Here is a 22,483-nt window from a genome sequence, read left to right on the forward strand (position 1 = left end):
GATCGTACGCGCAATATCTGAATTTTATATGTCCCTCTGCGTGAGTAATTGAATTTATGCTGCTTTAATCGCATTCTAGCGTAAACGCTGTTTTTGTTGGCAACATTGAAGCTCTGACGTCATAAAACACAAAGCGAGCATTTTCGTCTGCCTCAGCGTGCTTCGTTTTTGTTGTTGTGCTCGACTTTTTTCGTAGTTGGGTGAGATTTTTGTTGCGCGGTTGGGTGCCACAACCACCGGGCGGCACATGCAAGCCAAGACATGACGTGTCACACTTTTCCGCGAGATGTGCAGTGTCGAGCGAAGTGGATCGTCGCCGTGCGTAGGGACTAGGTTCCTGTCAAGATCGAGATCCCGCTTATGCAGCAATCATCTCACAGAAGAGAGCAACGAGCTGAGCTCTAAGCGGACAGGAGGCTCGCTGAGGTATACGTGTGATGCTGTGCCAACGATATTAAACTACGTCCATCCACTCCTCACCCAAATCGGATCAATCAATTTGATTATGCAGCGATACCGAAACCAAACATCTGGAAACGATACCATAAAGGCCCGTACACACTCTTGCGACCGAGTACGACTGAGAGAGGCGAGATCTCTTAAGGCCCGTTCACACTCTTGCGACCTCTTAAACGTGGGTTCCTTAAAACTTCTTAAACCAGAGAACACACTGGCGCCATCTATTGGGAAGCAGTGTAAACTCGGCGGTCCGGCATATTTTTTTTTATTTCTCGCGCATTATCCTTTCTTTCTTGGCTCGAAAAACTTTTGTCAATGTTATAGCCGAGCCTTTCTATGGGTATTACGCACATTTGACCTCGGAAATCCTGCAAAACCTTCGCTCTTGTGAAATGCAGTTCCAGGCTCACCGCATAGATGGCGCCACAATGCCAGTGTGTTCCCTCATTCTAAAAACATTTAAGAAGTTTTAAGAGATCTCGTCTCTCTCAGTCGTACTCGGTCGCAAGAGTGTGAACGGGCCTTTACTTCTTAAATGTTTCTAGAATGAGGGAACACACTGACATTGTGGCGCCATCTATGCGGTGACCCTAGAACTGCATTTCACAAAAGCGAAGGTTTTGCGGGATTTCCGAGGTCAATAGTGCGTAATACCCATAGAAAGGCTCGTTTATAACATTGACAAATGTTTTTCGAGCCAAAAAAGAAAGGATATTGCTCGAGAAATAAAAAAAAAATATGCCGGGCCGCCGAGTTTACACTGCTTCCCAATAGATGGCGCCAGTGTGTTCTCTGGTTTAAGAAGTTTTAAGGAACCCAGGTTTAAGAGGTCGCAAGCAGTCGCAAGAGTGTGAACTGGCCTTAAGCTGTATTTAGCACGCGTGCAGCCCGATTCTGTTTGACCCGCTTGTGAAAGTGGAGCGTGACTACGATTCACCAAGCTTCTCCAAGTCAAGTGACAACATGCATTTGAACGATTCGCCGTTTGTGTCCGACCCGCGGACATCACCTCTGAGGGAACGATCCGCAGCCTCATCACCGATCCAGTGGATCCGCTCACATGTGTACCCAGAGGCCGCTTCGTGTACTTAGGTGCCGCTTCAGAGGCGAAATCTGCATCCTCTGCTTTGCAAGCGCCCCTAGTTCGATCGGTGGCCGTCGCAGTTGTGTTTGCTCGAAACGGCATATACGTTTGCTCGAAGCTTGTGGCTGTCTGCGAGTAATTTGCTGCTAAAAGGCGTGACTTTTTTTGCACATGCTTGGGAACTGCGTTAAAAGAACCGTATTTAAGTAGGGTAGCCTTGGCGACTATATAATTCGAAACAAAATACAAGACATCCATCGACCAACGCTTGTTATCCCGACCATCCGACAAACCTTTGCGTTTTGTGACGTCACGCAGCACCTACGGATGTCAGCCATTGACACTGGCGAAATTCGGGGTGCAGTTTCGTACATAGGCTCATGAAAGGTTTAATTAATAACGGGAGATCATATATCAAAATAAAAATGATGTTAGTCTACATGAAGGCTCCCTCGACGTAACGAGCGCAAGAACTTAAGTACTTCCGGTTTCGACCGGACAATCCCTTTAACTCTCGCCGCGCGGCATGTTTGGCACTCGGCACACTAACATCGGAAGGTGTGCACACGCACGCGTCTATCGCAAAAAATATTTTAAAAAAAAGAAAAAGAAAAGAAAAAAAAAAGACGCGGGATGAGATTTCCCAGACGACGAGAGCGCGAAACGCGAGACGACGGGAAAAATCATGCAAGACCGAATAGCAATGGATGTAGGGTACTTTGTGTCCGGCGGCGTCTTTTGTGCCACCAAGCTCACGCATGCTCACTTGCGGTTTTCAGTTTAGTTCCGTTTTTGAAAGGCGACCAAAATTGGTCCTTTGGCGCAGGCTTGGCGCAGATTAGCCATATTTTGGCGAAATGTAGCAGGATGTGGCAGGGTTAGCCCCTTGGCGCAGTTTGGCGCAATTGGCGCAGCAATCACATCACTGGGGCTATGTTGCCAGAGTGTATTGAAGCCCACTACCTTAAATTCAAAATGAATATTGATTCCAACGAAGTGAGAACAGAGACGCCGAATAGTGTAGGCCAGCAGCGCGTGCTGTACTCGAGCTACGTGAGTGGCTACACTCTTAAGTTTCTGGTTGCTATACCCCTAATGGGGCTATTTGTTTCCGTTCAATGGCGTACGGAGGCCGATGCTCCGACATCCATTTTACGGTGGACTCTAGGTTCTGAAACATTGTGCAGCCCGGGGACGTAATACTGGCTGACAAATGTTTTCCGGGTATCAGGGAAAGTCTGGCAGACACTGATGCGGTGCTCGTGATGCCGCCTTTTTTATCGGTGCATGGGCAGTTCAGTGAGCCAGAAGTGTGCGAGACACTACTTTGCCCAGGTCCGAATTCACGTTGAGCGAATGATACAGCGAATTAATATACTCGGGACAACGGTGCCCATTACTCTGATCCCCCCGATGGATGACGCTTCAACATGTGCTGTACGCTGGCAAATTTGCAACCTGCCATTATCAAGCCAAAGGAATAAATGGCAGCAAATGTAGGTACATTCAGACGCATGGCGAGGCTAGGTACAGAGCTCCAATTTCTCTCGTGGGGTTGGCTCTTCCTGGGTACCAGCGTAGGCTTCTTATCCGCAACCGAATTCTGCGCCAGAGATTGATTTAAGTGTTTCTGTATGATATGTGATGTCCTGCCGTAAAAGATGGCTAACACCTTTTTTACGAGATGCAAAGATGATTGATAGCAACGAGTGTATTTTCCATGCCCTTGTGGTTCTATTCTATAATGAAAGTGTCAAATCGGAGCACGTTTTATAAGTAGCATTGTTTATGCCAATGAGAATAAAACAACAGCAAATAAAAATAACACACTTTAGCAGAAAACTAAACATTCTGATTGCAAGATTATATTTTGTGTACTGGACTTTACATTTCAGCGTAGTTCTAAACCACCACTTCCTAAAAAGACCGGCAAGTATGCAAAAAAACACATGGAACGTTGTCGCGAGTCATATTGTCTACAGTGAATTGAATGCAGTACTTTATTGTTCTGTCTTTTACATCACTTGTACTGACATGCTTAGAGCTGGTACTTTTGTGCAAGGACTAGCAGTACCAGCTGAAATAAAACCGTTCTAGAGAGGGAATCGCATTGCTCAAAAACTTGTCGTTCCTGGGAACGAACACAGTGGAATCGTGCTCACCGCATGTGTAGACATAAAAATAACATGACTGCAAGTCCAGCACAAACATCAACACATGCACTTGTGCATAGTACTTGTGCGGTGGCTTCAGGCACAACTCGTCATTAACGTAACTCCGGAGAGTTGTCCCAGCGCGCTAGCGCCACCCGCGGTGCGCAGGTGCGTCACGGCTGGATGTGTGCTTTATTGCCAAAAGCGTTGTAGGCGTTGGAACATATTTCATGTTTATTTATCAGTTCAAATATATCAGAATAAAAAATTATACCTGAAATACATATTTATGTTTACTGTAGTAACCAGGAAGGGCGAGTTACCGAGTTACTCCACTACTAGATTATAATGCGCGCCTCTTTCCCGAGATCCGAGTCACCCGGATTCCCATTTCCTCACTTTGTGTACATTCATGATTTTGTTTGTCATATTCGCTGTCCTGTTTCTATTGCCGCACCCGAGCTGATCATGTATATCGTCTGAGTCAAGTATGTCCTGGATGGCTTTAAGAAAACTGCTGAATTCTTCCATAAAGGACTTCCAACCCGAAAGTGTAAACGATTTCGATGCCGACCGAACTTACTACTGTTGGTGGCGTGGAGACGGCCGAACTCGTGCAGAAGTTTACGACGAGAAAATTATCACCACGACCGGTACTTTCAACTTCACTAATAAGCTATTTCACGAATGTATGGACTCTTGCAGTTTGCTTAAAATTTGTGTTCATTTCTGTGCCTCGGTCCACAAATACAAGCGAGCGAAGTGGTACAGAAACGACCAAGCGTGAAGAGAAGCATCGCGCGGCCTTAGTATCCACACACACAAATCAATTTCTTTCTGGTGGGTAACACGCATAAAGCTGTTACTGCAACACTGCTGGCCACAATCAACAAAAACTATGAATTCCAACCACACAAGTTTGCCCGGCACTTGGTGCGCATTGTTTTCACCGTGGAGGAGAGGCGAACAAAGTCTCTACATGAAAAGGCTTGCACACTGCTCGAAAAGACATCCCCGCGAAGCAATGCATCGACAAGGAAAAGAATGCCATCATCAGTAAGTCCAGAAACTTGTGTAGTTTATTTTGTTTCGTTCTTATACTTTGCTGATACCTAAAGCTCTTATACTTACGCTTTGAGTGACCCACTCTTTGTTGGCCGGTCAAAATAAATAAATAAATACTGTTAACTTTTTCTGCCCCAAATGGTCTAAAATTTGTCATTTATTTCTAAAAACAGTTATCTCCTTACTATTTTCCTAGTTCTCTAATTATATATTTTTTAGTATAATGTAATCAATCATTTATTGATAATACCAGCTTTGCTGCATAAATATATTTTTAGTTACTTAGCCGCTGCTTTAATAAGTGTAATATATAGGTGTCATGTCACACTTAGAAAAAAGTTGTTGCAACCGGGCGATGAGGAAGAACAGAAGCGGCGGGAGCTCATGCATTTTGTAATTTTTATCAGTCTGAAAAACGAACAGTAAAGGAAAAGGTCGCACCGACCGATTTGTCTAGCGTAATTGCCTTCGTATTCCTTGGTTCCTCAACATATGGTGCCGAAACCCGGGAGTGTCCCGCTTCACAAGGGCCCAAGCTACACGCCGCAGGGAATTTCAATCCTGCAGCTGCAACGGAATTCAGCAGTTCCTTGGCGGGAGCAGACCACTGGGAAAAGAACAGCGACGGAACCTTGGCAGGCGACCGTACGGCCTCGTAAATACGAATAGTCAATGGAGAGGCTGAAGGCTAGGCGGTCGGCTCGGCGGGTACAGAACACTAGGATAATGAACGACGCCAATCGGATTCTCCAGGATCCCAGCCCCGACCTAGCAAGAGTGCGTTCGATCAAGGACAGACTCACTACCAGCAATGCAGAGCTCCGACTACTTGACGGTGAGATAGAGCCGCTAATTCCAATCCAAGAGCTGGAAAGTGAGTGCACCGCCACTGCAGAATACCAAGACGAAGCCGTCATGGTGATCAGCGAGTTCGAGACCAAGATTGAGTCCCTACAATCGCAGAGAATAATAGCTTCGGCGGCGAGCACCGGAAACCAAACCGGCATTCAAGACAACGCAGCGAGACGTGGACCAAAGCTTCCGAAGCTGGAGCTATCTACCTTCGATGGAGAGCAAAGCAACTGGCTCACATTCTGGGAGCAGTTTGGTGGAGCCATCCATACCAATGCAACTTTAACAACCACAGATAAGTTCCACTACCTTCGTCGGTGTCTAACGGGAGATGCTGGTGCGGCGATTGCCGGGCTACCAACAACAGAAATATGCTATGCCGAAGCGATCACCATCTTGCAACAGAGGTTTGGAGAGAAGAGGAGAATAGAGCGGCAGCATCTGAATGCCCTCAGAAATCTACCACACGATGCTTCAGCTAATGACGTGAGAGGGTTGAGAAACCTGTATGACACCACACAACTCAACGTTCGGTGTCTAAACTCTTTGAATGTTCCCACGTCAAGTTTTTCAGCCGTGCTCTGTGACATTCTTGTCAGGGCGTTGCCTTACGAGGTTACAGTGGAGTATCACCGGCAAGTCAACAACACCGCTTTCACCAACGCAGCGGCTCAAGACCAAGGAGACGGATCGGCGGCTGGAACTTCAAGGTCAGCGGATACTACGTCGGAGTCAGTGACCGAATTGAATGGAATGCTTCGCTTCCTGCGTGTGGAAGTAGAAAGCCGAGAAAGAAGTAGCCTTGAGGATGCTCGAGGTAAACACGAGACAAAGGTAAAGTCGTTTGCATCAGCATCAGCTTTTCATAACGCAACAAATGCTACACATTCTCAGTGTTTTTTCTGCCATTCAAAGAAGCACACCACGGCATCTTTTGATTGCAGCAAACAGAGAGAGGAAAAATTAAGTATGTTATCAAAAGACTGCAGATGTTTCCGATGCACATTGAAAGGTCACCGAGCACGAGATTGCAGAAAAAACCTCAGTTGCGCAGTTTGCAGAGCCAGACATGCAACCACAATGTGCGATCCTGAGTTTGTTAGGCGGATGAAGGAACGTTCGCCCCAAGGTAACGATACGATTTGCGTGTCTGCATCCAGCGCGGGCGCGCGCTCAGAAAAGAAGTTTAGTGACGGCATATATCTCCAGACGTTCAAGGCATTTTTAGTGACCAACGCTGGCAGTTGCTATGTCAAGGGAATAATCGACGGTGGCAGTCAGCGCACATTTATAAAAGAAGAGGTAGCGCAACGCCTAGGGCTGAAAGTCCTGCGGAGAACAAAGATAGCACTCAACACTTTCGCCAGTAATGCTTCGAAGGTTATAGAGCGCAGTCCCGTTGTGGAGGTAAAGCTCAAAAGTCAATTTGACAATACAGAAATAACCTTTGAAGCAATTTTCATCCCGGTCATTTGCCAGGACGTATCTACGCCAACAACGGACATCCCGTTTGTGCGATTTCTGCGAGAAAGCAGTAAGAATTTGGCAGACGACGTAATTTTCCCAGGTGTAAAAACAGTTCCTGAAAAAAGTCTGTTGATTGGATCCGACCAGTTGTGGAAGTTCTGCACAGGAGACGTGATCAGGTGCGCAGATGTGGACGGATTGGTAGCGATCAACACAAAGATGGGCTGGACGCTGCAAGGTCCTTCAAGACAGGTGGGAAGGCTCCAATGGGATTCAAGTCTGATGATATGTGTCCTACTAGCGAAGACAAAGGAAACCCAAGTGGAAGAGGCGCTACAGCCCTTCTGGGAGTTAGACAGAATGGGAGTTGCCGACAGTGAGCTCGGAGACACTGATGCAGACACCATTACACACTTTGAGCAAAACATCATTAAGAAAAACGGACTATGCGAAGTGGCTCTGCCGTGGAAATAAGACACTTTTGATATGCTGGCAAACAACTGGGAAGTTGCCATTTTACGTCTAGGGAGCTTGTTGAGAAGAATCTCACGAAAGGAGGGATTACTCAAGCGGTATGATCATGCAATGAGACAGTATTTGCGTGATGGGCATGCAGAAGTGATAAAGAGCAGAAAGGAAAGCGACAGCGCGCAGGTCATGTATTACATGCCGCATAAAGAAGTAATACGTGAAGATGCAACAACAACAAAGTTAAGGATCGTCTTCGACGCATCTTCTCATGCCAAAGGGTGCAGGTCGTTGAATGAGTGCCTAGTAACAGGACCCAACTTGAACCCCGAGCTTCTGCAGGTCCTGCTTCGGTTTAGATGGTACTCAGTTGCAATGACCACCGACATTAAGAAAGCGTTTTTACAAATTGCCATCCGTGAAGATGATCGTGATGCTTGTAGATTTCTTTGGTTTGCTGAGGAGCCAAGTTTCCCTTTCAACAAGGAAGAAATTCAAGAGTGGAGGATGACTCGGGTTCCTTTCGGATCCACGTCTAGTCCATTCATGCTCACAGCTACAATACAACATCACTTGAAGTTGGTCTGCGAAGACCCACAATTAGCAGAGAAACTCAGGACATCTTTCTACGTTGATGATCTACTGCTCGGAGCCGACGATATTGAGGATGCCGTGAGGCTCTACCACACTTCCAGGAACGTCATGAGACAGGCAGGAATGACACTCCGGAAATGGACTGCGAACAATGAGCAACTGCAGGAGCAGTTCAACAAGGAGGAGCCAACATTTCTGACCGAAGAAAAAAGCCTCTCACCTTCACCAACCTCCAAGGTACTTGGAATGATGTGGGATCACGAAGGGGACTGCTTTATTTACAAAGTTGAAGCTTTGCTTGAATTCCTCTCAGCAAATGTGGACACTAAACGGTTCATCCTCAAGGCAGCCTCAAGAGTATTCGATCCTCTTGGATTGATCGCGCCCTTCGTCCTAACAGCTAAGCTGCTATTTCAGAAGCTGTGGACATTGGGAATCAGCTGGGATGAAGAACTCCCCGCTGATTTGATCACTGAATGGCACGCTCGGACGGCGGACCTTGTTCAACTGCACTCGTTAAGTATACCAAGACATGTCAAGCGAGGCATCCAGGCAGGAGCCAACAAAGTACAGCTACACGTCTTCGTAGATGCAAGCACGAAAGCCTACGGATCTTGTGCGTACTTTAGAACAGCCGATGACCAAGGAGAAACAGCTACCATGTTAGTTGTTGCGAAGACAAGAGTGGCACCGATAAAACCTTTATCACTGCCTAGGTTGAAGCTGATGGGGCCGAATATTGGAGCCAGACTCCTACGATACATAAAACAGTCATATTATGACGTGGAACTTGATTACATTATGTGGACTGACTCAACGGTTGCCCTCAGTTGGGTGAGAGGAGTCCCTGAAAAATGGAAGCCATTTGTAAAAAACAGGGTGGCAGAGATACGCGTCATGACATCCCCGGACCACTGGAGGCACTGCCCCGGTCAAGAGAATCCGGCGGATCTCTTGACCAGAGGACTAGGCGTTCAGGAGCTTCGTGCTAACTCTCTTTGGTGGAAAGGGCCGAGTTGGCTGAGTCAAGAACCTTCAGAATGTCCTGAATCTTCAGTGTTCTTGGAAGACACGCCTCAACTCGAAGTAAAAGAAGAGACACATGTGCTGTTGGAGAAAGGCCAAGAAGTTCCATCATTGTTCGACACCGGAAGTTACGAGAATTACCAGAAGGTTCTGAGGATCACTGCCTGGGTCATCAGGTTCGCTAACAACGCACAGAAGAGAAATGACAAAATACGAGGTGGATTAATTGCGGCAGAGTTGGACAAAGCAGAGCAGTATTGGATCAGGCAGATACAAAACGAAAGGTTTCAGACGGATATTATGCTCCGCGAGAAAAATACGACAGAGGTTAATGTAAGACTCGCAGAGTATCATCCTCTCTTTGGCGAAAACAAAATCCTGCGGGTCGGAGGACGACTGCAGAGGTTGACGGAAAGTCTCGATGTGAAACATCCAGTCCTGTTACCGAACGACCATGACTTTGTCAAGCTAATTGTGATGCACGCTCATTGTAAGGTTATGCACGGGGAAGTAACAAGCACAATGTGTTACCTACGAGAGAGGTACTGGATAATACGTGCTAGGCAGCTGACCAAGAAGGTAATAAAAAGTTGCCTCGTATGTTCACGGTTGAATGCGAGGCCAACTGCTGTTGAGCAAGCTCCGCTACCGACAGATCGAATCAAGAAGGCAAAGCCGTTCGAGGTAACCGGAGTCGACTTCGCAGGGCCGCTGTACGCAAAAAGAAACGACGGTAGCTGCAGCAAAGCGTACATCGTACTTTTCACATGCGCCTCCACGCGAGCAGTTCACCTCGAGCTCTCAACGGGCCTCACTGCTGAAGCTTTCTTGCTTGCATTCCGGCGTTTTATAGCAAGAAGAGGCATACCACTGGACATATATTCTGATAATGCACTAGCCTTCAAGAGAGCATCAAAAGACATCCAGAAGGCATTGGGTGCACTGGAGCAAGAAGTTTTCAAATCATACATTTCAGAACACAGAATCAACTGGAAGTTCATTGTGGAGGCCGCTCCATGGTGGGGCGGGTGGTGGGAGAGGCTCGTTCGATCTGTCAAGGCAGCACTTAAGAAAGTGTTGGGCAGAAGCAGCCTATGCTTCGAAGCACTGACGACTGTCCTTGCTGAGGTGGAAGCAATGGTAAACTTAAGACCACTGACATATCTCTACTCGGGAGTAGGAGACCCCTCAGTCATCACGCCAGCACATTTCTTAATAGGGCAAAGTTTGAGTTCTACCAGAAACAAGCTTGTCTAACGACCGCCCAGGATGCGTGACACAGAAGGAAACAGCTCGCCAGTTCCAGTATCGAAAAATAATCATGGAACATTTTTGGAAACGCTGGCGGTCTGAGTACCTGTTGGAGTTGCGGTCAGCTCATCAATATCTCGTCACCAATACTTGCTCCCTGAAAGTGGACGACGTAGTCATAGTGGAAAATAACCGAGCATCCAAGCTGTTCTGGGAACTGGGGAGAATCGTAGAGACGTACCCCGGAACTGACGGAATTGTTCGTGCCTGTCTCGTGAAACAGCAAAACGGTACGCTCATAAAAAGACCCGCGCAGAAACTTTATTTGCTGGAAATTCGTCCAAGTCAACTTCAGGCTCGGGGAGGATGTTGCAACCGGGCGATGAGGAAGAAGAGAAGCGGCGGGAGCTCATGCATTTTGTAATTTTTATCAGTCTGAAAAACGAACAGTAAAGGAAAAGGTCGCACCGACCGATTTGTCTAGCGTAATTGCCTTCGTATTCCTTGGTTCCTCAACAAAAGTATTGATTCTGGCTGAGTGTAGCAAAAACGTTTTCCTTCCCCAGCCTACGTCTGCAGCCATTGCAAGGTGGATGACGCGAAGTAAAAAAAAAAACAACAACATGCTGTCAAAGGACTCGAAAGAATAGACTTGTAGTATTGGAACTAATAAACTTGAGTGAAATCCAATGGCACGGTTTCAATCATCAGGAATAGTTATAAGTACACAAATGACGTATCACAACCATCTCAAATTTTTTTTTAATTATACAATGTGATCAAAAGGCAGCAGAAGAGGGTTAATGAATGGCATAATGTCAAAGGCAAACGTGCAATATGAATAGCCTCGAGTAACCAAGAAACGTGGTACAATATTCACTAAAGTAAATTGAAAAGCTAATGAAAAATAGTTGCCATCTCATATCTTCCGTGTAACTTTTCCATTGAGCCAAGAAAACATCTGATGGTACAGTGCTCAACGAAACGAAATGGGCCAGCGGAACGCGTGGCCTCCAGAACTTGCTGCGCCATCTACCGATAAAAGACGGGCTGCCTGGTGACGCGAGTCGGAGGTGTGCAAAGCTGATACGAGCGCTCATCGGCTGTTCCCACGCTGTGCACAACTCTCGATGGGTAATCTCTGCAGAGTGATAGCCTTTTTTTATTATTTAATCGCCGCGTGGTTTTATCGCGATCTGTTTGACGCCCTGTGCATACTTTTATCTTGTCTCAAATATGAAAGAAAAGGAACAAAAGGGCAATATTTTTTTCTTTTAATAAAAAGCACAGTGCCATTTCACTTCACATTTATTTTTCTATAAATTGTCGGTTCACTGCCATCAGTATCCATTCGTGAAGATGCCGTCGCAAGTGCCAATTCACGAACGCTGGCGGATTGTGGCCCTATGCCGCGCGGGAATGCCCCAACGAGAAGTCGCCCGGATGACAGGAAGGACCCGAACCGCAGTGGCCCGAATTTTCACGGCGTTTCGAGACGACAACGGCCGCATCCATGACGCTCCTCACGACGTCCGCCCAAGGTCCACTACCGATGAGGAAGATCGATGGATCGTCGCGGCTGCAGTCGACCAGCCTTTTATTACGGCCCGTGACATTCGAGGCGAACTTGGTCTGAATGTCAGTGACCAACTTGTGCGACGCCGTCTTGCAGAAGCGGGTATTAGGAGCTATGCTGCGTGCAAGAAGCCAATTTTAACTCCTCGACAAAAAGATATCCGCCTGCGGTTTGCCATGGAAAAGACATCATGGACGATTCAAGACTGGAAAACCGTTGTTTTCAGCGACGAGTCCTCTTTCTCAACTGACTGGCACCAAGGAAAACAAGTTTGGAGACCGCGAGGTGCACGGTATGTTACTTTTGAGCAACACGACAATTTTTAACAAGCCGGATCTTATAATTTGTGATTTTGATGTTTCAGGTATGATGCCCCTTACTTGCAGCGTGTGGGCAGGAGTGGGCGACAAACCGTTAACGTCTGGGGGGCATTGTCAGCGGAAGGACTTGGTCCACTTGTAAGAATCCAGAGGCTTAACTCCGAAACGTATTGCGACGTCATTGAGCACGAGCTCATTCCTTACGTTCTTAAGGGACCTTTCCCTGACGGATGCTTTTTTTTTTCAACATGACCTTTGTCCTGTTCATCAGTCAAATCGTGTGCGTGACCTTCTAGAGGAACGCGGAGTGGCGGTTATGCCATGGCCCCCAAAAGGGGCTGACATGAACCCCATCGAGAACATCTGGGGAAACATGAAGATCCAGCTATCGCGGCGAGGACTTCACTCCGTCACGACTGACCAGCTATGGGATGCTGTGAAGGAAGAATGGGACAGGCTGCGGCAATGTCCAGAGTTGGTGGTGAATCTTTATGAATCCCTTCCGCGTCGCATGAATGCTATTTGTGAAGCCAATGGAGAGTTCTGTAAATATTAGAGTAAGGTGCTGATAATAAAACAAGCACGTTACTTATATTATTTTTTTTCTGGTAGGCGCAGCATTGTGTAACATGTCAAATAAACTATGTTGACACAGCACACGCTTTTTAATGACTGTCAGACGCTCGCTAAAATTGAATAAAACCACGAAAAAATAAAACTCTGCATTAATATATTATAGCTGCAAAAGGCCGGACGCGCTGGCTCATCAATCTTTTATGGAATAAAAAATGAAGCTTTATCTTTTCTTTTTTATATATTTGAAGCAAGATAAACTCATGCACATCATCACGACAGTGTCTCTGAGGAAAAATAAACGTGGTCACTCCGCAAAATCATGGCCTGCGCAGATTATCGGGGGTTGCGCGCCTGTGTGCGAACAGCCGCTGAGCGCTCGTATCAGTTTTGCGCATGCGCGACTCGCGTCACCAGGCAGCCCGTCTTTTATCGGTAGATGGCGCAGCAAGTTCTGGAGGCCACGCGTTCCGCTGGCCCATTTCGTTTCGTTGAGCACTGTACTTTTCTTTTGAAATGCTGTAAAAAAAGTCAACAGGGAATATTGAATGTCAACAGCTTTTCAACAAAAAGCATCACAGAATGTCTGTTGAGTTTCAATTAATAAGTGGGCCAATATTCAATAAAAAGCCAACCGACTTTTTACGCTTTTCTTTTGAAAAGCTGTTGACATTTAATATTCAACCGTGACTTTTCAAGAGATTTTCAATAGAAAAGCATCACAGAAAGTCTGCTGACTTTTAATAAAAAAGTGGTTCAATTTTCAATAGGATGTCAACAGACTTTCTCTGATGCTTTTCTGTAGAGAAGCTGTTGACATTTAATAGCAAGAGACAAGCTGTTGACATTCTATATCCTCTATTGACTTTTTCGGAAACTTTTCTATAGAAAGGTATAACAATTTTTGTAAAGGGGAGAGAGTAAACATTGCGTGCCCAGTATGAGAGTCACGTCAACATAATTCTTGTTGACACCAGAGTTGTTTTTAGTGTTTCAGCTCTTCAAGGCTGAACTTCACAGCTCGAAGAAAGACATTGGAAGCCAAGCTGATACCCTACAGCTTGAGAAAGAACAAGTGCTCGGGATTGTACGGGTTAAAAACAAACCGGCCCTTGTATCACTAACCTGTGTGCCATTTTAAGTTATTCTACAACATTTGCGACCTGTATGTGGAGTCTCGCATGTCGAACAAGAGGAAGGACTTCAGCATCAGTAACGCGGACGCAGTATTGCTAACGATGATGAAGCTCTATCACAATCTGAAATTTTCCCTTTTTGGTGTACTGTCTGGTGTCCAGGATGACAGCTTTTAAGATATTCAGAGCGTCAGTACCAGTCCTGGTAGCAGTGCTCAGGCACGCCGTTTTCTTGCCCGAAAAATAGGCTTTGCTCCAGTCCCTGACCAACTACTTTAAAAGGGCAACTCCCCCAAAACATAGATTCTATAAAAGGGGCCGATATCGCTTTAGGAGATCAAAATAAGGTCATACCCAAAATATCACGTGGAACCAACGTCGCATTCCCGATTAAAACCAATATTAAAAATGTTGTACCAGCCGAGTTAGCAGCCCGACAGCGGGTGAGCAACGCTGGCAGCAGGTCAGCTAGTGAAGCATCGCAGGGCAATGATGTAGGTTTCGTCCTACGCTCTCGTACGAACGCCGCAGACGCTTAGTTTCCTGTGGCACTCTGCGGTTCTGCTTACGGCGAGAGGTGCTTACAGCGAGTCGAGAACTGAGCTAGTTGGTCGTTGTGAAAAAGAAAAAACACAGCGCCGGAGACACCTTGCCTCTCAACCAAAAATAGAAAAATGAAAGCATGGACTAAAACAGCCTGAACTTAAGAAAAAACATAGAAATAAAACAGGAGATGAGATGAGACGGCTGACTATCAACGAGCTCTAGTGAAAACTTCTTCCTCAAGTTGTTTTTATCCAAGTATGTACCAACCGCGTGATGATGATTGGGGTTCAATGGCGCAAGAGCGACTCTGGCCATATTGCGCCAAGAAAGTTAACTTAAAAAGCCTAGCATGCAGTTACATCTAAACTTACTTGTCTACCTATATCAGGTGCAAAAAGCAAATTGCATGTAGGAAACTTAAAACGCGAGCAAATGGTACCAATGGTCTATCACCAAGCAAAAAATAAGGATGAAATGGAAGGTGGTTTCTGAAAAGTTAAGGAAACTATCTTCGGCGTTGATGATCAAGAAATCTACAATTCCAAAGGATGTGAAGGGCAGTTAACACTTTCTCACACTTTTCACAGAGCTTGACATCTTCACCGTAGAGCAAGTGCAGGTGTGTCAATCGAGAATGACCAATTCTCAAGCGGCACAAAAGGACTTCCGAACGGCGGTCCTTATGGGAGGAACTCTCCCTTACTTCTAAGTTGGGCTTAATAATGTGGAGTTAGTTATCGATCTGTGTGTCCCAATCCAGCTGCCATAACTTAATAATTGACTTGTTTAAAGGGTAACTCCGGTCCATACTTTCCATTTTGGGATTATGACTGTTTTTAGTCCAGTCAGCGTCCCTTAATTACAAGGTGTAATTTTTTTCATGTTACTGTGGGTAGTTTTAAAGATATTGAAACCTCAAAGTTTTGTTTGAGGCGAGGCCAACAAAACCGAAACTAGCCGCTCGAGGCTCCGGCAACACTGGAAGTCAGCCACTATGTGAATGTGACGTCAGGATCGTTCTCGTTCAACGAGTACGCAGGCCGAGCGGCACCTACCCCTGTTGCGCTAGCCGTCTAAAGATAGGAGGTAAGCTGATTTTGTTTTAATCCTGTATAGTGTAGTTATCCAGCATATGTAGCAAGAGTTAGTGCGTACACCCAAAGGCTATCGACTGAAAAACGAGTGAACTCGTTCGGTGCCGTACTCGCCGGCTGTCGCCGTGTGTGCGGTCTTCCGTACTCGTCGCTAGGCCTAAATTGTCATCGGGGTTGATTGATTGATTGATTGAGTTTTATTGGCGCAAAAGCATCTAAGGCTATAGAGCGCCAAAGTCCGTGACTATTTCATAAATGGTTTCTAGAGAGGAAAGAGGGCTCTAGTGGCCAGTGATAGAATAAAAGGATGTGCATGAATCTGTATATAAATAATGTGGATGAAAAATTTAAAATTGCAAAGCAAGTTTAAAGTCGATGTAAAAGTCCAGTGCTTTCTAGGAATTTAAAAACATTTGTATGATTTATAAAAGGTTCATCTCCAAGCAAAAGAGCAAGGTGTAAAGGCATCTGTGCTGAATAAAACTGGGCAAAGCAGAATTGGCGGTATCTGTGATATGCGGGGCACTCAAGAAGGATATGAACTACTGTTAATGGTTTTGAGCAGTGTTCGCATGCAGGTGGATCCTCTCGACGAAGCAGATACCCATGTGTTAGATGTGTGTGGCCAATTCTTAGCCGACAAAGGATTACCTCGAAAAAACGGTCCCTATGACGGGCACTCGCCCACTCCTGTAGCATCGGCTTCACAACATGAAGTTTGTTGTTGGTTTCGCGGGACCATTCCTCTTGCCATTTACACTTGATACTTTTCTTTACAGTCGCTTTGTAGTCTTGGTAGGGTATGTCGTCAAGATCGACCTTCCTTGTAGCACATGTGGAAGCGGCACGATCAGCAGCTTCATTGCCGGGAATACCCGCGTGACTAGGCACCCAGCAAAAGACTATCTGCAATTTGTTGTCCCTAGCCGCAGCAACCACTTTATGTTGTAGCTGAGTTATTATAGGGTTTTTCGCTATCTCAAGGGATCTGAGTGCTCTCAGAGCACTTAGTGAATCAGTGTAAACTACAGAGTATGTATGCCTATTTTTGATAATATAGTCTGTGGCCAATAGTAAACCGTATAACTCGGCAGTCAAGATAGTTGCACTGGAATTAATCCTCCGCACACATTTAAGTGATGGTCCAATCACGGAACATCCGACACAGGAATCGGTTTTTGTGCCGTCAGTATAAAAGCTGGTGTAGTCTTTATATGTATTTTGTAGCTCAAAGAATTCCTGTTTCAAAACTTCTGGTGGGGTATTTTTCTTAGTGTACTCAGTAAGTGACAAGTCTGTGATGAGCAGACCATGTTCCCATGGTGCCACTGTTCCCAAAAGCTGAGCAACAGGTGGGTTTGTCTGAAGGTTAGCTGATGCGGCCGCAGTCTTGTTCCGCAAAGAAAAGGGAGGCTTAACAGCGGGCTTGCTTTAGAAGGTTCGTTCAAAACGTGTTCCCTCGACTAGTTCCCGACACGGATGTTGTACTACCGACCGTATCCTAAGCGAATACATTAGACCTAGGACATCTCGCCTTTTCTCCAGAGACATTTCATTAGCTTCGGCATAGAGGCTCAGCACAGGGGATGTACGAAATGCACCAGTGGCAAGTCTGATCCCTGCATGATGGATTGGATCCAACATTTTCAGTGTTGATGCACTCGCTGATCCATACACCAAACATCCATAATCTAGGCGTGACCGCACAATCGACCTATAGATTCTTAGAAGGCACAGTCGATCGGAGCCCCAAGTCATGTGGGAGAGAACTCTTAAAATATTAAGGGATTTATGGCATTTTTGTTTTAGAGTTTTGATATGCTGGCTGAAAGAGAGCTTGGAGTCGAATATAAGCCCTAGAAACTTATACTCAGTTTTTATCTGAACTGGTGCACTGTATATGGTCAACGAAGGCGTCGGCATCACACCAAGTTTTCGTGAAAAACAAACACAAGCAGTCTTCTCCGTGGAGAACTTAAATCCGTTATTGTCAGCCCACCTTGTCACATTATTAATAGTCAGTTGAACACGCCGTTCACAGATTGCAAGGTTACATGAGGAAACAGCGATCTGGAGGTCATCTACATATAGCGAATAGTGGACCGATGGTGGTATGACACGCGCGATAGAATTGATTTTTATAGCAAACAGAGTAGCACTTAGGACACCGCCCTGTGGAATACCGTTTTCCTGTACGAACCATCGTGAGTGTACAGACCCCAGCCTTACTCGGAAGGTGCGTCTACCTAAATAGCTTTCAATGGCAAAGAACATGCGGCCCTGGATACCAATGTCAATCAAGTCCCTCAAAATTCCATGCCGCCAGGCAGTATCGCATGCTTTCTCGAGATCGAAGAACACAGAGAGGCAGTACTGTCTATTGACAAAGGCCTCTCGAACAGTTGTCTCCAATCGAACCAACTGATCCTGTGTTGAGCGGAATGAGCGGAAACCGCACTGGTATTTATCCAGGATGCAATGTTTTTCCAAGTGCTGCATCAGTCGTCTATTAATCATTTTTTCGAGGGTTTTACACAAGCAGCTCGTCAATGCGATTAGCCTGTAACTAGTAGCAGCATCCGAGTTTTTTCCAGGTTTAAGTAGAGGGATAATTGTAGCCGTTCTCCAAGCTGATGGAAAACGTCCCTCCTCCCATATTCTGTTGAAAAGGTATAAAACCAAATCAAGTGTAGACGGGTGGAGATGATTCAACATGAAGTAGTGGATACCGTCAGGACCAGTTGCCGAGGGTTTGACGTTATGAAGGACCATCTTTAGTTCAATAAGGGTGAAGAATCTATTGTACGGCTCCCGTGCACTGCCAGGTGCCTTTATGGTCCTGGCTTCTTCCCGTTGTTTTAGCCGAAGAAATGATGGTGAATAGTGCCTGGAACTTGAAACAAACTCGAAATGTTCCCCGAGAATATCGGCTTGTTCCTCTAGACTTTCTGGACAGGTTCCGTTGCAGGATAACAGGGGGATGGTGAAAGCAGTATAACATCCATTGATTTTGTTAATTCGGTCCCAGACCTCTTTCGGGGATGTGTGGCTATTTATTGATGTCGCATACCCTTGGAAACTTGTTCTTTTTGATTGCCGGCGAATGTACCGTGCACGGGCCTTCATTTGCTTAAAGTGAAGATGATTGCACGATGTCGGATACCGTCGAAATATGCTCCATGCCTTGTTTTGTTTTTTTCGTGATTCTGAGCATTCTTCGTTCCACCAAGGCTTGGGACGGCGTGGGAGGCGTCCCGAGGTCATGGGGATTGCCATTATGGCTGCCTGAAGGATACAATTCGTTAAGTATTCGTTCACTTCATCCATTGAAAGCTTGTCAAGAGATGTGCATGCCAGCAGTGAGAATTCACTGAATTGTGACCAGTTTGCCTTCTCAAATTTCCAGCGGGGAGTTCGGCTGGGGAGGGTCACACCTGGGTTATTTCGTCTTAAAACAATCGGCATGTGGTCACTACCTAAAGGATTATCTGTAACCTGCCACGAAAAGAGTGAAAATAAAATAGGTTCACTTACAGAGAGGTCAATTGATGTAAATGAGTTTGTGGGTTTTTTTTCGTTAAACAGACACAAATTTGTAGATAAAATAAACCGTTCGACAACTGCTCCACGAGTATCGCGTCTAGTACTGCCCCATAAAGGATTGTGTGCATTAAAATCGCCAAGAATAATGAATGGATGGGGGAGTTGCGCGATGAGTGACTCAAGATCTTCACACCTTAAATGAAAGTTTGGAGGAATGTAAAGTGAACAAAGGGTTATCAGGCGGTCTGACAGAATGCGAACAGCTACTGCTTCCAAGGCGGTCTGCACGGAAACCTCAACACATGCAGCTGATTTTTGCACTACTATGGCCACGCCGCCAGAAGAGTAAGACGAGTGATCTCTATCATTGCGGAAAAAATGAAAGTGCCTAAAGACTCCTGACTGACTTCCCTTCAAGTGAGTTTCCTGGAGACACACTGCCAGTGGACGATATTCCTCCAAAAGGGAGCAAACATCGTCATAATTATGTAGGAGACCTCGGCAGTTCCATTGAATAAGACTCATTGTCGGTTACAAGTTTGAAACTCGGGACCTCGAGTTCGTAGCCTTAGCGCATAAGCAGCTAAAGCTGTAATGCACCACTCACAAACTAAGGTTCTAAGGAAAAATCGAAAAACTAATTTAATAAAAAACGAAAGAGGACATGAATGGGTGTGGATGTCAACAGGAGGGTAGTTCCGACCAAGCCTTCGGGGAAAGACAAATAGAGGTAGTGCCCCAGGCGAGGGAGTCGCCAATAGTCCTCTGGCTGATCCTTGTGGAGCTGCCCCCTCTGACCTCCAAGGGGGTCGAGACTTTGGGCCAACGCCACTGGCGAGGGAGTCGCCATCATTGTCCCAACTGATCCCTAAGAGTGAGTGAGGTAATGCAGGTGAGCGACAAAGAACAGTGATGCTGTGAGGTGTATGAAGTGTTAATGAAAATTTTTGGGTGTTGAAACAGCGTCCACGACTAAGCACTTGCAATGTGCCAGCTTCTGGACCTGTCGCTTTGGTCTTTTTCTTTGGGTCCTCAACTTTTGATGAGATTTTACCAACCTTCGGGGCAGGTGGAGGCTCCGGCGGACTGCTGGAGACATCCATTGCCTCAACCTCGCGATGCGAGGAACATGAAGGGCGCCCCTCAAGGCACTGTGACTCTGTCGTCACAGTTTTCTCACGAGAACGTGCGGGCATACGGCGCGGGGCCGTCGCCTTTGAGGATGCGGTTTGAGTTGAATCCCTCTGTTCTTGAGGGATTCCAGGTGAGATTTTGGGGGCTTGAGGTTTGCGCGGGGCAGGTAGGTCTAAAAGGCAGACCTGTGTCCCCACGGAAGCCGTTGTCGGTGCAGCCCCCTTGCTGACCGCAGCGGCGTAGGTGCCTCTCTGTAGGAATGAGAGGCGTTTTCGTGCTTCAAAGTAGGTCAGATTTTCTTTGGTTTTCAGTGTTAGTATTTCTTTTTCTTCTTTAAACTTTGGGCATGAACGGGAGTATGCAGGGTGAGCACCTGAACAGTTCACGCATTTGGAAAAATCACTTGCACAGCTGTCAGTAGGGTGATCATTGCTTGAACATTTTCCGCAGGTTGTCCGTCCCCTGCAAGTGGCTGCCCCATGTCCGAAACGCTGGCAGCTAAATCAACGTCTCGGATTGGGGATAAACGGTCGAACCTTGCAGTTGAGATAGCCAGCCTTGACCGTCTGGGGGAGGGTTGTGGAGTTAAATGTAAGCACAAGGTGCTTCGAAGGCTTCTCTTGGTCTTTTCGACGAAAGGTAATACGCCTCACTGCAATCACACCCTGATTGCTTAGTCCTTCAAGGATTTCATCTTCAGTACTTTCCAAAAGATCATCTTCGGAGATCACGCCCTGAATGGTGTTGAGAGATCGGTGTGGCGTTACTGTGACTTTGCGATCAGCTATACTAGTAAGTCCAAGGAGCGCTTTACTTTGTTGCTCAGTTTCAACCTCGACAAGGAGGTCTCCAGAGCGAAGCTTCTTTGCTTTGTAAGATTTTCCAACACATGATTCCAAGGTTTTTGCCACAAGGAATGGGGACAGCTTTCCAAGTGGTAGTTCGTATTCGCAGTGTATTACTAGAAACTTTGAGAAGGCTTGAGTGTTATCTGTAGTCTTTAGAGGAACGGTGGCTTCGGTGCGAACTCTTTTCAGAGATCGATCAGAAGGAAGTTTTGCTTTGGAACCCATATAAAAATGGGAGATCTTCGACACCTCCGGTGTGCCGCCCACCATGGAGCCCAACATGGGACAGGGTAACGGCACATAACAAAAATGGCTTTGCTGTGCACGTTACTCAAGTAGCACCTACCCAGATGTTATACCCAAGAATGGGTCTAGACTAGCGTCCTTCTCCACTCAAGGTTGGCCCTTGCCGCCAAGAAGGTGAAAGGGGAATGGAGAGAAAAGAGAGAGAAGTATAAGTAAAGGTGGGAGTGAAAGATCGGAGGGGATAGTAGAAGAAAAGGCGACTAGGCTGAATCATCCTGGCCGGGCCTTACCAGGACTCCCGTCTACGAGAAGCAGGGGCCGAAGTGGTGTATTGCCTCACCCGGGGGGCCCCGAAGGGTCCAACCCTACCCCGGGCTCGGCTCAACCACCAGGATGCCCTTTTCCCCGGACACGGGAAAGCCACGCACAGCCAGACGTGGGCGGGCGAACCCGCATGGCTCGGGGTCCGTGGAGACGCCACTCTCCAAACACCTGCTTTCACAGGTGCCCCCGCGGGGAATTGTCATCGGGGCTCCGTGGATGGAGCGGCGTTGCTCTGCGCCGTGCTGCCAGTGACATAAAGTACTGGGAACCCTCTCGCTATCGCGCTGCGGGTCAGTCCGAGACACAAAGCTCCGAGGCTCTCCGGCGCGGGCCGCGGCGCCCGAACAGACGTGCGCTGGGCTGCACACGTCTGTTTTTTTTTGTGTGTATTTTTGTTCTTTTTCCTCGGGCGCGTAAAAGCCGAAATCCAAAGTCCACTCGCCGAACAGCGTTCACCCACACCTTCTCCAATTTCCGGTCCGTTGGAAACTTGTGAAAAAGCACCTCCGGGTTGTGCAGCGGGTTGTTTGAGCAGCCGACAGAGCTTCAAGTTGTACTCGGCATCTTTCGAGGAACAGCTGGGCAGTCTGGGACGCACCGAGTTGCTCACTAAAACGAGTCTTGCAGTCCTCACAAGCAAATAAACAAAAGGCTATAGCGGAGCTACACGGGCTCCAGATAAAAGCAACGGCTAAACACGCCAATCACAAGCCGAAGTAGCGCT

General features: G+C 46.7%; 2 protein-coding genes across 2 annotated transcripts; both read left to right on the forward strand.

Moving 5' to 3' along the window:
- Nucleotides 1-6,693: 6,693 nt before the first annotated feature.
- LOC120847487 lies at nucleotides 6,694-7,554 on the forward strand. Its single transcript, XM_040219276.1, has one exon. The coding sequence runs from the start codon at nucleotides 6,694-6,696 to the stop codon at nucleotides 7,552-7,554; it is 861 nt and encodes a 286-aa protein (XP_040075210.1).
- A 711-nt stretch (nucleotides 7,555-8,265) lies between these two features.
- On the forward strand, nucleotides 8,266-14,201 carry LOC120847490. The gene is made up of 2 exons (XM_042287576.1): nucleotides 8,266-9,501; nucleotides 14,031-14,201. Exons 1-2 carry the CDS (start codon nucleotides 8,266-8,268, stop codon nucleotides 14,199-14,201), a joined length of 1,407 nt encoding a protein of 468 aa, XP_042143510.1.
- Nucleotides 14,202-22,483: the final 8,282 nt, after the last annotated feature.

This window comes from Ixodes scapularis, unplaced genomic scaffold, assembly GCF_016920785.2.
Source record: "Ixodes scapularis isolate PalLabHiFi unplaced genomic scaffold, ASM1692078v2 ptg000005l_1___fragment_1__unscaffolded, whole genome shotgun sequence".
Classification (NCBI taxonomy): domain Eukaryota; kingdom Metazoa; phylum Arthropoda; class Arachnida; order Ixodida; family Ixodidae; genus Ixodes; species Ixodes scapularis.

Bases quoted from the DNA above. Each gene is read 5' to 3' on its own strand.
- LOC120847487 (XM_040219276.1), top strand. From the start codon at position 6,694: ATGTGCGATCCTGAGTTTGTTAGGCGGATGAAGGAACGTTCGCCCCAA.
- LOC120847490 (XM_042287576.1), top strand. From the start codon at position 8,266: ATGACACTCCGGAAATGGACTGCGAACAATGAGCAACTGCAGGAGCAG. The intron at 9,502-14,030 runs GTAAGACTCGCA...TGCCATTTTAAG, and splicing joins AAAATACGACAGAGGTTAAT to TTATTCTACAACATTTGCGA.